The sequence below is a fragment of the Rhamphochromis sp. 'chilingali' genome, assembly GCF_963969265.1.
Source record: "Rhamphochromis sp. 'chilingali' genome assembly, chromosome: 1".
Lineage (NCBI taxonomy): Eukaryota > Metazoa > Chordata > Actinopteri > Cichliformes > Cichlidae > Rhamphochromis > Rhamphochromis sp. 'chilingali'.
In genome coordinates this window covers 37621413-37636988 of record NC_137929.1, presented here as the reverse complement: position 1 = coordinate 37636988, position 15576 = coordinate 37621413, and the positions used below count along the sequence as shown (strand labels likewise).

The 15576-nt window shown below is 41.1% G+C and overlaps 2 protein-coding genes across 2 annotated transcripts; both read left to right on the top strand.

Moving 5' to 3' along the window:
* Window positions 1–574: 574 nt before the first annotated feature.
* LOC308407951 (uncharacterized protein) lies at window positions 575–7307 on the top strand (the record flags this gene model as incomplete). The annotated part of the gene is made up of 12 exons (XM_080899941.1): window positions 575–799; window positions 893–1017; window positions 2674–4188; window positions 4273–4509; window positions 4747–4971; window positions 5122–5176; window positions 5338–5484; window positions 6163–6225; window positions 6310–6486; window positions 6639–6815; window positions 6927–7187; window positions 7300–7307. Exons 1-12 carry the CDS (start codon window positions 628–630, stop codon window positions 7305–7307), a joined length of 3162 nt encoding a protein of 1053 aa, XP_080756067.1. The 5' UTR covers window positions 575–627.
* A 119-nt stretch (window positions 7308–7426) lies between these two features.
* LOC308404841 (protein mono-ADP-ribosyltransferase PARP15-like) lies at window positions 7427–14393 on the top strand. The gene is made up of 4 exons (XM_080895090.1): window positions 7427–7541; window positions 8610–8746; window positions 13447–13627; window positions 14070–14393. Exons 1-4 carry the CDS (start codon window positions 7478–7480, stop codon window positions 14360–14362), a joined length of 675 nt encoding a protein of 224 aa, XP_080751216.1. The 5' UTR covers window positions 7427–7477; the 3' UTR covers window positions 14363–14393.
* The last annotated feature ends 1183 nt before the right edge of the window (window positions 14394–15576 follow it).

The following is a 15576-nucleotide window of genomic DNA, read 5'->3' as shown; positions in this document are numbered from 1 at the left end:
AGCGGTCTCAAACTGTTTGCCTTCTTACAATTAATGACACACCTGACGCCGATTACGTGCGTCTACCTTAAATACCTTTACATGAACAAAACAGAAAAAGGTGACCTCTAGCGGCCACATAAGGTATTAACCCAAAAATGGCTCCTACACCCTTGTTTAAAGAATCAATGTAATGTATGCTATTGTTCACTGCATGACATCTGCCCATAAAGGACCTCATCACATGAATCAGTCACTGCCACAAATCTCCTGAGCTTATTTACCTCCTTCTTAGTAAAAGCCATATCTGTAGAATTCTCTTTGATGTTTTAAAGCTTGAGTTAATGACAGAGCTCACATAATTACTGGTAAAATGTCTTTCTCAAAACCATGTTAAGACATAAATATGATTTAGAGTTATACTCTGACAGCTGAAACACCTTGTAAAGTACCTGCAGAGTAGGTAGGTAGCTGAAAAGCCCCTGAAAATTAAATGCGGACTTTTTGCATTGCTGGGTGTATGAGTTTAAGTATGAGGATGCGATACTTGAAAAGTGAAAGTGAAACAAAAACAGGCACTCACAGAGCGGTACAACCAAGTTTTAGACGGGCTGAAAGTTCTCATGTCAGTGTAGAATTGCAGATAAAATGGATGAATATCAGTATCCACTGTTTTTTGAAGCCACTGACTTTACAGACAGAGAGAAGGAGAAAGTGAGGAGATACTTTCAGAAAAGGCGAGACTCCGGGGGTGGCGACTGCGGAAATGTAGAAAAACTCGGAGGAAGCGTTTATAAAATCTGTTTCAAGGAAAAAGAAGGTAGGACAGTCGGTTATTTGTAAAATATTTTTTTGGGGGATTTGTGTTTAATTGCAGGCTGTTTCAGTGACTCTGTTTATGGATGTTTTCCAGATCAAGACAGAGTTTTGCAGAGGAAGTTTCACACCATCACTCTTCCGAGTGGAGAAGTGCGGCTGACCGTGAGCCGGACAAATTCGCAACAGACCTCTGACCAGCCATCGCCAAGCCAATCACTGGTACAGTTTACTGCTCTTTCAAACATGACTTTTGGTTACAGTAAAAACTCAGCGTCAGAGCCGGATAATGTTGCGAAACCAGTTTTAGAGGAGTTAGCCTCCAGGGAAAGTTGGACCGCTGAGGACAATATTGACAAAAACAGATGATTGTAAAATAGTTAAAACACATTGCAAGTACTGCAAAGAATACATTCTAAATAGTAAAACTCTCTCTTTTAAAAACTACACGATCATTAAATTCGATGTCAAGGACAAATTTACAGAATGTGTTTGTTGTTTTAGAAGAATATCAGTGATGTATCACTTCCTCTTCTTACAACATTTGGGCAATAGACACACCAGCCACTTTAGTTTTGGAAGTATATGTTTGCTCCACTTTTGCTGTGCCATCTTTGTTATTCATCGTTTTTATTATGCCTCAGATGTTTTCAGTGGCTGACAGTTCTCAGGCTTCTTTAACTTATGAGTCTCGCTTTTGATACAAAGTTTAAAATATAAGTGTAGTTTAGTGTTTAAATAAGGAAGCCCTTCCCTGAAAAATACATCATGTGGATAGCACAGCATGCTTTTGCATTAAAGCCTTTGTAGACAAGTAAGTAACCCATGCCATGTATGTCACTCCACCTCCATACCATCAAAGATAATGCTTTTCAGAACATGGGTGACAACAAGCAAGATGGTGATACACTCATGGGACACTTTACTTTCACCTTGATAGTACCAAGTAAGACTTCAGTACTGCTTTAAATCGTTGCTGTTAGTTTTTGATTGTAATGAGTTGTCATTTGAGTTACTTTTTCTTTCCTATCAGCTCGAAGCAGTCTGGCCACTAAACTAGCACACAGATAAAAAAAAAAACAAAACAAAAAACATCATGTTTTAAATGATTCACAAATTATTTCATTCTGCTTTCATTTACATTGTACACAATAGCCTAATTGTTTTAGAAACAGGGTTGTGGTGTATTTCTGTTATAAGACAGTGTCATAGTCAGACATAACAAAGAAAAACAAAAACACATTAACAGAAATGTTAATGTTAATGTCAATCTGTTTTATCTACATAGGACTGTATGAATCTGTACCACTGGCAACTGCTGTGAAATCCAGTTTTTTGTGAAACGAGTTTATTTAGGAAACAAATACTTATACTTGTCTTTTTTTAAGAGGTGGTGATTAAAATGGTGTTTGGATGTTGGATGGATGTTGAGGTGCTAGGGCTGTGCGATATGACTTTAAATAAAAATCATGATTAATTGAACGCAATGACACACAAACTAGGTTTGTGCTGTAAATATGCTGAACCACTAAAGCTGAGATATTTTTGGTATTTTCTCCTAGTTTTCTTCTTTTTGATTGATGTTGTGTTTACTAAAGTCAATTGGGCATTGGGCTCGGCGTTTCAAGTTTCCTCTATGATGGTTGTCATGCCACAGACTGGACATAGCAGAGATAGTACATAATGGGTGAAGTATTAATAAGTATAAAGAGAAAAGAAATAAAATACATGACATGGCAAAGATAACGTCAATTAGAGGTTTTGAAAGAGGGTTATGATTCATTTTTGACTTACTGCCCAGACCTATGTGGTACACAATAAGTAGCATATCTTATAGCATAAACTCACAGATTTGTTTGATTTCTTTCCGTCTTTTAGACCTCAACAAACCCAAACATAAAGGGTCTTGAGAAGACTTTCAGGATAGATGTTTTCCTGATGTTTTTCCTGAGAGACAACTGTAAAGCATATACATTTTTTGAAAAACAACTGTCGTCAATCGGCTGCACAGTGGAGCTAAATTTTGATGAAGAGGAGGTTTTGGTTAGAGGGGAGGTTGACAAGGGTCCAGGAGGAGGTTTTGGTGGTGCTGCAGAGAAATGGGAGTATCAAGTGGATCAGGTCTTCGTGCAGCTCACCGAGACCTACAACTGTTTTCATGTACTTGAGCCAAAACAGATGGAAATGGTACTGCAGGACTCGGCCTTTAAGACAGATGATATCAAAGTTTACACAGAGAGTGGCTATGCTGTGGTTGTGGGAGAGGTTGATGCCGTGAAGGAGAAGATTGCAGTTCTGGAAAAAAGCCTACCCACCAAAAAGGAAATGCCGATTGTGGAGAAGAAGTTCAAGCTCATAGAAGAAGACTTAAATCGAGAAATGCGTGCTAATTGTCCAGAGGTTGCAATCATCAGAGGTAGTGCCATGATCACTTTGGAGGGCCCTGACAAAGAGGTGCAGTCAGGAGCTGCAAAACTGGTTGAACTGATTAAGAACATAAAGGAGAAGAGCGTTAAGTTCCCTACAGCTCTGCTAACCTTCATGAAGACCAGTGATGCCATCCCAAAATACCAAACTCGCTTCCAGCAGAGCCTCAGAAACCCTGTTTTCTTTGAGGTGGGTGCAGATCTGGTTCTGTCCAGTTTGTCCTCTGATGCTCTGAATGAGGCAGAGGCAGCAGTAATGAGAGACTTTAAAGTGACCACTGTACAGCTGCAGGGTGCAATAGATCTCAACAGGTTGAAAGAAATTCTGACGAAAGCCAAGAACGAGGCAAACAGTAGAGAGTTCAGAGTGGACATCAGCTACATGCCAGGCGCCAGGGGAACCTCAACAACCAAAGTCCGACTGGTGGGCTACAGTGAAAATGTGGCCAAGCTCAATGAAGTTCTTCATGATTTCCAGTTGAATCAAGTTTCAACTCAAGAAACCATCAATCTGCTTCATCATGACACTGTCTACTGTTTTGATAAAATCTTAGACTTGATTGGCATGAAGCAGACCAAGGTGACCTTACAAGCCTCACATTTTCCAAATCCTTGTGTGTTTGTGTCTGGTCCTCGATGTCATGTTCAGGAGGCCAAGGAGGCCCTAACATCAACTCTAGACAGTGTTATAGTAGACACTTTGACTCTAGATGGACCAGGGGCTCAGCAGTACTTCCAGGAAGAGGGTAAAGTGACTAAAGAGCTGATAGAGGGTTCCTGTCACGTCATTATCCGAGAGAAGCAAACTGCAGCCACCCCAAACGTGCAAAGACCACGAAACACCAGCAGACTCAGCGACACACCTAGATCTCTCAGCTACAGCAGCAGCATGTACAGCACAGTTGGAAACTCTGCAATCAACAGAACAAACCTGAAGATCAAACTCAGCAGTTTAGAAAATGAACAGGTTTGATTATTTCCATTCAATTCTATTTCCCATAATCCCAAAATAAAATATCAACATTCATGTTATTCAATATTATTTCTGCAGGTGGATGTTCTGGTGGTCCCCATGCTCAACAAGCAGCTGACTTCTACAAATATTGGCAACAGTTTGTTGGCCAAAGCTGGGAATATATTAAAGTTAAAGTTTGATTCAGTCTTAGCCAGTTGTGCCCTCGCCCCTGGTGATGTTCAGCTGGTTGATGCACCTCCATCTCTGGGCTGCTCCAAGATTTTCTTCATTGAGTGCTTGCCTTGGGACGGAGTAAGAGGAAAGAGTGTTCAGGTAAAATTGAGGACATAATACTTATAGTGATGGAAAAGATCAAATTCATTTACCTTTAGAAGTACATGAATGAATTTCCTTTGGGATTGGTAAAGTTTCATGAAATTAAATAAAGTACCATTTCTGTGTATAGTCTGTGTATAGTAGTTTGGAATAACTTGATGTTATATGGCACAAACTTATAGAATGAAATCTAACTGTAACATAGTTTAAAAATATATAACTTTTGATTTGCAGGCTCTTGGTAACGGTCTGAAGAGGTGTCTGGAGCTTTGTGCACAGCTGAATTTGGGTTCAGTGGCCATTCCAATCATTGGGCCAGGAATTGTTTTACAATACCCGCTGAGAGAAGCTATTCAAGTGTTGACCGACATCATTCAGCAGTTTGGATTATCTGCATCTTCTGGATCTCTTACAAACATCCACATTGTCATTAAACCTGGCTACCCTGATTCTGAGGCGGTCAGTGTCAATCAATATGTCCTGATCTGACATGTAACATGCATATCATACTATATCACTTAATTTATAAAGCACTTTTAAAAACAAAAACAGGGCTGTTCTGACCATGCATCAATTCTTTATCGTGTTATTCTGTGTTTTTATCTACAGTGCTACCACGATGTCTACAAACAGCTCAGCTTAAATATGAACCAGGGAGGCCAAGGTAAACTTGCACTGCTCATACTGTCTTCAGTATGTGACATTGATGCATAGTGAGCAGATAAAAACCATTCAGCCAGTGTCATATTTTACCATATTCATCAGCACCCTCAGTATCAGAATAAATTTCAGACAAAATCTAATGTGTGGTGTTCTTCATCTCAGCAATCTTCAGGTCCCTCACCAGTGACCTAGATGACATCGTCATGATACTGGAAAGAGGAGTTAAACTACATGTGGTGTTTGGTGACATCACTAATGAGACTACAGATGCTGTGGTGAACACAACAGACTTCCAAAATTTTAACCTTGGTAGGTGAAACACAAAGGCAGGAAGGCGTAGTGAGCAGGATGTTCACCCTGTAACTGTAAAGTTATTTTTAACCACAATGGTAGCATAGCTCTCTGTGGATGCCAAAGGCAGACAGCTATTTATGAATATTTGCTCAGAAATGGGGATGTATATTTGAATGTAATCTTTGAAGACTGAAGTTTTCATTTGGCATATACTTATGAACTGGCACATCATGAAATGAGCACAAGTAGTCATGGTCCCACAATGTAAGTAATTAGTCAGTTACTTATACTTTACATTTAATGTGCATGTGGCTGCAAAACTAACTACTAGTTTACATTTTGTATTTTATATCTCGTACCTATCATGGTTGTAGTTTCACATTTTTTGTCCAAGTGCGGATCAGGCAAATTCAGCAGAATTTCCTATAAATACTTGTAGATTGATTGTGAAATAGAAACAGATCATGTGGCTTGAGTCACTGTCAGAGGAATCAAAACTAAGAAATCAAATGGGTAGAATGTCTGATATTACACTGCATGCATCTGTCTTAGAGTAGTTGAAATTGATTGAGATTTGTCCACAGCTATTTGAATGATTGCAATGAAACTAATGTAAAAAATACATCTAAGGTTGTTACTAGGTCCAGATTTATGTATTCATTAATTTTTTATTCTTTTTCTTCTCCTTCTAAGATGGGGTATGCAAAGACATCTTAACTGTAGCTGGACCACAGGTGGAAACTGAACTGAAAGCAGGTGAGAAAAAGAGAAGCAGCTATTTATCTTCTTATCTTACTTATCTGACTCTCACTCATGCTTCCTGTGTCACTTTCTGTGCAGCAAAAGTGGACCGAGGAGAAATTTATGTGACCCAGTCTGGAAACTTCCCCTGTAAAGCAATTTTTCATGTATGTGGACAAAGAGATGAAGCCCTTATTGAACAATTTGTGTGTGATATCATTTACTATTGTGAATGGTATAAATACAGCTCTGTGGCAATTCCGGCCATTTGTGCTGGTAAGTATTTTTTTTTTGGCATTCTAAGAATTTATTGTGCTACACACACACACACACACACACACACACACACACACACACACACACACACACACACACACACACACACACACACACGCACGCACCCCTAAATGCAAGTGGTGTTTTTCCAGGTGCTGGTGAGTTGGACCCTGCTGTTGTGGCAGGAGCTATTCTTCAAGGGATCAAGTCTTCTACATCATCAATGAACAGCCTCACCGACATCCGCCTCGTCCTGATTAAGATCGATGTCTTCTTGGCTTTTAAAGAGGAAGCGATGCAGATGTATTCCCCAGCTGTCATCAACAGAGGTGACAGAAATATTCACAAACTGACATCTTGTGTGGTTATTTAGTGTAGTGATTTTTAAAATAAAAGCAGATTAAAAATTATTTTACTTATTTGTTTGATCCACCTTCCAGTGTCATTTCAAGAACAACAACAGCAACAACAGTCTGCTCCTAGTGTGAGTGCATACCTCAGCAGTCTCCAAATCAGCTCCACAAGTCAGCAGTCTGTCTTCACATTTCTGGGTCTTTCCAGAACGGACATTGATGATGCCATGGAAAAGCTGAAGCATCAATATCAGACGCAGTGCTCCAGTAAAACCTTCTCAAAGGAGGAACTGGAACTCCTCAACCAGGATGACATGATGGAGCTGAAGGAGCTGGTGGAGTCTGAAGGTCTATTCATGCAAACTGATCAGTCTGGCGCCCTAACAGTGAGCGGGCTAAAAGACGGGATCACCTGGGTTATGCAGAAAATGAATCAGTGTCAGTACATGACCCTCACTAGAGAGGTGAGAGTGAGGGAGGAGGAGGATGTTTACAACAAAGTGGTTTGGTGCATCCTGGCAAATAATGGTAACTGGGAAAGACTTCCCAAATCAGCTAATCACCAATTGGAAAAAAACGAATTAACAGAAGGAATAACAGATGCACAGGGACTTATATGGGAGGTTGATGTACAGGCAATGGTGGCCACACGACCACTGAGCAGACAGGCGACAAAGCTGAAACGACTTGAGAATCTTCCAGGTGAGTAGATAGTTCTCAGAGATGTTACAAAAATGAGCCTGACTGATACTGGAGTTTGATGCTTGAGAGTAATATAAACTTCAATAAACAAATGTTAAGGTTTTGAAAGAAATAATTCTACTAAAAAAGTATTAAAAAATGTACTTGTAAAAATAGTTGCAAAAGTCACTATGAGGAATGACAGTAACAGTAAACAGTTTTGAAACAGGAAATGTCAAAATTTCAATATCAGAAATATTAAAGTCTCTCCTTATCTGCTGATTTCAAATTGCATTGCAAAGCAGTGTTAGATTGGTGTCAGAAGGGCACCAATATAGCAAACAGTGTTAAGACTGATATGTGGCTGGACTGAACCAAATCCCAATTTTAAAACATCTATGCAATGTGTAAAAGTCAATGACAGCTTTATTGCTAAGCTCTTAAAAATACAAAGAAACAGAGGAGAAAAAATACTTTTTCAACTTCTTAGAAAACACAAGGCACAGAGGAAAAGAGCTGAGAGAGAACACAACAAAGGGCAAGGGAAGATTGATGAGACAGAGGAAAGAACTGGACACGAAGCGCAAGAGACGAAATACCACCAAAGTAAAACAGGAAGTAAAAGATGACAGACTCACAACATGAAAGTGTGACAGAGAGACAGAAGATAAACATAGAGACACAGCTGAAGGAACAGAATCGGAATAGAAAAGGGCTTTAACAAACTTATCATCAGTTAAAGAAAGCAAGCACTAAAGTCACAGAAAACAGGAAATTCAAAAGACTAAGGAGCTAAGCTAAGTCCAATGCCAAAACCAAAACACAGAATGAACCGAAAAAACTTTGGAACAGGAGAAAAAAACAAGGACAAACAAGAATACACAGTTAGAGAAATACTTAAGTGTCCCACAGAAGCCAAAACCCTGTGTCTAAGCCTAAACTTACAAGTTCTGTTTTTGTTCTTTTCATGCGCCATCCTACAAAAAAAAAACAACAACAACAAAACAAAACAGTTTCTTCTGTGTCTTCTCTTGTGTATACTACATTACCTGACTTAATAAAATATAACAAACATGTTGTCTTTTTCAGACTTTACTTTCCCTCTGTACTGGGACCCCATGGCTGCCAATGAGACTATGAAGGTGGTTTCTCTGGAGACTTCTTCTGCAGAGTATCACACAGTAAAGGAGGCTTTCAAACGAACTGTCCCCAAAACTGTGATGAAGGTGGGTGGCTTTTCCTGCACAAGTACAAGTACATATATACACAAGTACATGCATACAAGCTGAAAAAGTTGATTGTGGCATTACAGTGCAAACTGGTGAGCATTACTGACTGTAATGTGGTCTGCTTAACTGGTCAGCTATCATGATACATGTTAACATTCAGGGATTGTATTAAGTGCACCAGACTTTATATCAGCAGCGCATGTGGTCATTATTTACATTTTTTGGTAATATAAAAGGTGTAACAAAAAGGTATTTCTTTTTTTTTAATCTAAAAATGGTAAAAATATTTTTCCATTGGAATTTCTTTTTCCTATATGAAGAAAGAATGTCCTGTAACCCGGGGCAACTGCAGCATCATCACATACCTGCTCTCAAATAAAGATGGCGCCGGTGAGGTCGGCTGCCGTCACGACTGCTCCGACCACTTTTTCTTTGTCTTTGTTTTTTAAGTTAGTTTTCAGCGTTTCTAAATCGGCAAAATCATCACCATTGGGTACATTAGGTATGACAGTGACACTCTTGTTTCTATTGGTGTACAATGTACTCACAATTCGAAGTTTTTAACTCCGGATCCGAGCTGGCCGAGTGAGATCTCGAGGGAGAACAAAGGGAAGCGGCGGCGGCCTAGAGGGAAGCGAGCCGGCGTCAGGAACAGGCTGAGAGCTCGTGCACACCGCACACCTCTGCCTAGCATCCTGCTCGCCAACGTCCAGTCACTGGAGAACAAGCTTGACGACCTCAGGGCCAGGATAAAGTTCCAGAGAGACATTCGGGACTGCAATCTCCTCTGCTTCACCGAGACATGGCTGAACCCAGCGGTGCCGGACCACGCCATCCAGCCGGCCGAGTTCTTCTCGGTTCACCGCATGGACAGGACACGGGACTCGGGGAAGTCAAGGGGAGGCGGCGTGTGTTTAATGGTGAACAACAACTGGTGCAACAGTGCGAACGTTGTTCCTCTCACACACTCCTGCACACCAAATCTGGAACTACTGTCCATCATGTGTCGTCCTTTTTATCTACCTCGGGAATTTACATCGGTCATTGTAAGTGCCGTTTATATTCCACCACAAGCGGACACGGTCACCGCCTTATGCGAGCTGCATGAGGCACTCACACAGCACCAGACACAACACCGGGACGCTGCGCTTATTGTGACGGGGGACTTTAATAGCGCCAACCTCAAACGCGCAGCGCCGAACTTTTATCAACACATCACCTGCCCCACCAGGGGTGAAAGGACACTGGACCACTGCTACACTACGGTCAAGGACGGCTACAAGGCACAATCCCGCCCCCCGTTTGGCAAATCTGATCACGCCGCCATCTTCCTCATGCCAAAATACAAACAAAGGCTGAAACAGGAAGTTCCGGTTCAGAGGAAGGTCGCGCGCTGGACGGATCAATCGGTGGCCGCGTTACAGGACGCACTCGATGACGCAGACTGGGGCATGTTCAGAAACAGCTCCGACGATGACGTCAACGTGTTTACGGAAGCGGTTGTGGGATTCATCGGGAAACTAGCGGATGATACCGTGGAGACAAAGACTATCACAACGTTTCCCAACCAGAAGCCGTGGGTGGATAAAACCATCCGCGACGCTCTGAGATCCCGCACCGCTGCCTACAACACGGGACTCATGACGGGGGACATGGACCCGTACAAAGCCGCGTCATATAACGTGCGGAGGGCGGTGAAAGAGGCGAAGCAGCGCTACGGGAGGAAACTAGAGTCACAACTCCAACAGAGTGACTCTAGGAGCCTGTGGCGGGGACTAAGGACAATAACGGACTATAAAGCACCAACAACCGGTATGACGAACGCGGCCGTGACTCTGGCAGACGAGCTGAACACTTTCTATGCTCGCTTTGAGGCTGCAGCTAAGGTCTCTGCTAGTGTTAGCGGCGCTAACGGCTGCAGACAGGAAGATACTGCCAGCACCGGAAACGTGCTCGTCATCTCCGAGCATGAAGTAAGGAGAGCCTTCAAGAGAGTGAACACCAGGAAAGCAGCAGGACCAGACGGCATCCCAGGTCGTATCCTAAGAGACTGCGCATACCAGCTAGCTCCTGTGTTCACTGAGATATTCAACATCTCTTTATCTCAGTCGGTGATCCCCACATGCTTCAAAGAGTCCATCATTGTTCCTGTCTCGAAGAAACCCCACCCTGCTTCTCTCAATGACTATCGCCCTGTAGCCCTCACCTCAGTAGTGATGAAGTGCTTTGAACGCCTGGTCAGAGACTTCATCATTTCTTCACTACCAGACACACTGGACCCACTACAGTTCGCTTACCGTCCAAATCGTTCCACAGACGATGCCATCTCTCATCTCCTCCACACATCACTCACTCACTTGGACACTAGAAGGGGGAATTATGTTAAAATGCTCTTCATAGACTACAGCTCTGCATTTAACACCATAATTCCCTCCACACTCACCACCAAGCTGGAGCATCTGGGACTCAGCTCATCTATGTGTCAGTGGATCTCCAACTTCCTAACTGGCAGACCACAGGCAGTAAGGATGGGCGGACATGTCTCAGCCTCCACCACTCTCAGCACTGGAGCCCCCCAGGGGTGTGTTCTGAGCCCCCTGCTGTACTCTTTGTACACATATGACTGTGTGGCCACTACCAGCTCCACCACCATCATCAAGTTTGCTGACGACACCGTCGTGGTGGGCCTGATCTCTGATAACAACGAGACGGCCTACCTGAAGGAGATTAGGAATCTGGAGAACTAGTGCCAGAGGAACAACCTCCTTCTAAACGTCAGTAAGACAAAGGAGCTGATAGTGGACTTCAGCACTAAGCAGGAGAGGAACTACCAGACCCCCGTCATCAACGAGTGCCCAGTGGAGAGAGTGGACAGCTTCAAATACCTCGGAGTTCACATCACGCAGGACCTGTCATGGTCCTGTCACATCAACACCGTGGTGAAAAAGGCCCGACAGCGTCTCTACCACCTCAGACGCTTGAGAGACTTCCAACTGCCCTCCAAGGTGCTCAGGAACTTTTACTCGTGCACCATAGAGAGCATCCTGGCGGGAAACATCTTAACCTGGTTCGGGAACAGCACCATGCAGGACAGACGAGCTCTACAGAGGGTTGTGCGGTCAGCTGAGCGCACCATCCGCTCCGAGCTCCCTGACCTGCACTCAATCTACAGCAGGCGGTGCTGGACCAAGGCCAGGAAGATCGTGAAGGACCTCAGCCATCCCAACAACAGACTGTTCTCTCTGTTGAGGTCAGGAAAGCGATTCCGCTCCCTGAAGACCAACACAGAGAGACTGAGGAGGAGCTTCTTCCCGCAGGCGATACGGTCTCTCAATCACACCACCACACAGTACTGACCCACACATACAGTTCTTACACACACACTGGACTTTCTGGACTTTGTTTTTGCACAACACTGGTCACTATATTCTTCATTTCCGGTTAATACTTGTACAGCTGCGGTTATTGTGTATATATTTATTTATATTTAGATTTCTTCATACATTCTTATATAGTTCTATATTGTGTATTGTGTATTTTGTTGTACAGTTATTTTATTTTCAACTTTAATTTATATATTTATCTTTATCTTATTCTTCCCAGTTAAATTTACCCTTCATTCTAATTTGTGTTGTACAGTTATTTCATTTTTAACCTTAATTTATATTTTATTCCTTCCTAGTTAAATTTACCCTTTTTAATTTTTCATATTTATTTCCTATCTTATTCATAGCCTTTTCCTTTTTTGTTCTCTTTAGGTCACGAGCAGTTGTCCAAGCATTTCACTACATATCGTACTGTGTATGACTGTGTACGTGACAAATAAAATTTGAATTTGAATTTCCTACTAACCTCTATAAATTTTGTATATTTTACTTTATTTAATTTTATATATATGTATACACACACACAGACACACACACACATATATGTATACATACATATTTGGTATACATATTGAGTAATGCGCATACATTCTTATATTTGTACATATATTTATTCTTATAATTCTCAGATTCCCATTCTTATAATTCTCTTTGTTCTTATGTTATTGTATTTTGCACACATCTGTTGCTTGTGAAGCTTGCACACAAGAATTTAACTCGCAGGGTCTATACCAGTGTACCTGCACATAAAAACAATAAAAGTGATTTTGATCCTTTTGTGTCCACACGTAAAACATGATTGGATTTAATTAATTTATTTAGTAAATTTATATATTAAAATCAAAATGAAAAAAGAGAAATACAGGAAATTAAAGAAAACAGAAATCAGTCACATTCTGTCAACAAATTAATTGCCACATTAAAAAAATAAATACATTATATTTTATTTTATCAATCAATTTATCTATCTATGTTGGATATTTGCAGTTTCCGGCCACCATATCTCTGTGGTCCATTGAACCGATGTCAATATATTTGCTCAGAAATGCTATGAAAAATTCAAACTCCCTACCTGAGAAATATCACGTTTCTAAAGTGTTTTTAATTTTTAAGTTTCTAAAGTTTTTAGTTTTGCAGTACGAAAGTCATTAATTATTAACTGCTGTAATCTAAACTTCTCATACCTGAAACACATGCCTCAGTTTATGGTTACCACCATAAAGACATGAACTAAGCCATCAGATGTAATTAATATCCACACTGCTTTGTTTGGCATCTCTTTGATCCTTTGGCTTCGGTCTCTCTTGTCAGATTGAACGTTTGCAGAACGTTCACCTGCGGCGCGCCTATGAAGCCCAGAAGAAGCACATTTCTGATAAGAACGCACACGAGGGAGGAGCAGCGGAGAAACCTCTGTACCACGGGACGACCCAGGAAAACTGCCACTCCATCATGACAACTGGATTCAACAGGAGTTTTGCTGGACAAAACGGTGATAATTGTTACTGAACAAGACAACATTTTTCTGTTGCTTCAAAACGAATCACTAATGTTGACTTTGTCTTAGAAATTATTACCTCCTATACACCAAGGTTTTACATATACATGTAAGTCTTTACCGCTCTGATCACTCTGACATTGTGTCTATATTGGTCCACCATTACATGGTGACAGATTGATCATTTGCAGACTGCTTCAAGTATTTTATGGTCTTGAATGTGGTTGTATTTAACCATCATTTATAGACACAAACAGGACTCTTAGGATATTAAATGCAAGACTTACAATACTTACGTAATATATGTTGGAAGTCACCATGTTTTATCAATTCAAATCAATTCAATTCAATTTTATTTATATAGCGCCAAATCACAACAAAAGTCGCCTCATATGATAACCTATTACTAATTCCTTTTTTTTCTTCCTACATTCAGCAACTGCATACGGTCATGGGACCTACTTTGCTGTAAACGCCAGCTACTCAGCCCAGCCCACCTACTCCAAGCCAGCTGCTGATGGTTCTCGGTTAATGTTCGTCGCCCGAGTCCTCACAGGCGTCTTCACTCAGGGCCAAGCTACCATGAAGGTGCTTCCACTCCGAAACAGCCAGCAGCCTCACAACCGCTTCGATAGCGCAGTGGACAAAATTGATAACCCTGCCATGTATATTGTGTTCCATGACAACCAAGCATACCCCGACTACCTCATCACATTCAAAGGAGATTAAGGGAAAAGTATTTTCTACTGTGGAAATATGAAGGTCCAAAAAGAACAATATTAAAGTTATATTTCTAACTACATAAAGATTTATGTAGTAACTGGAAGTGTGTGGAAAAGTTACATTTGTAAAGGACCCAGAAACTTTATCATAGTTTACACTAAATATTTAAGAAGTTTTGCACACAAAACTAAATTTCCCTGTTGGGTACCTATGTGGTAGGTTTCTCTTACAAGAAGACAATGCACTTTTCATACTACAAGCAATTATATTTAATGCAAGCACGAGTTTATTTCTTCAGTGTTAAAGGATATCTTATCATAATCTAGTTCTGAAAGCTGTAAGAATTATGCCAACAGAAGCTGCTTATATATGAAGTATATGAAATATGAAGAAATATGACACGTACATACATACACACTAAAGGCATGTCACACAATTATGCAGTTTTTAATCTTTTATTTGATTGATATTTGTATCTTACATCTTCACAAGATTTACTGTATGCTTGTCTGGTCCTTTTTAGTACAAAGAAAAATTAGAGGAGGTGGGTGATCAACATTCAAATAGAAACTGTATAATTTTAATTGAATTTTGGTCGCATTATGCAAACATCTCAATCATCCAAGTAAGTAAATCCCAAAAAGTTGATTCTGTTCATTTGGATGTAGCATTTTTAGTGGGAGAAACGTTTCGTCACGCATCCAAGTGACTTCTTCAGTCTCAGCTGACTGCAGGTTTCCCCAACCCTTATAAACAGTGCATTTGCATAATGACTGAAACTACCACCAATGAAGGAACAATGGGCTGGCAGGTCAGTTCCTTGTTAATTGCGATTAATTAATTTGAAAAAAAAAATAACGCATTTAAACGCACTTTGCATTCCAATCAAACAAGAAATTTTGTCAATGCACAATTTCCTGGTATACCGATTACACTGATGCACACATCAGAGCTACAAAGATGGCGTGCCCAAAACCATAGGCTGCATCCTCCCGAGGACCCGGCCATTGCGGTCTATGTGGGCCGGGTCTTTAGAGGGTCGGGTAGGCCGGAAGTAAACAGCTGTGAAATTGGATGGTCTAGCCTTCAGATTTGCGTCACTGCTGTCTCGGTGGAGTTTAATAAACTCAGCCGTCTGCTCCTTGCTATCTAAAATATAACAGGGCACTGGAGTAAATTCTTGACCATCTCACACTTCTGTTTATTCAGTTTTCTTCGTT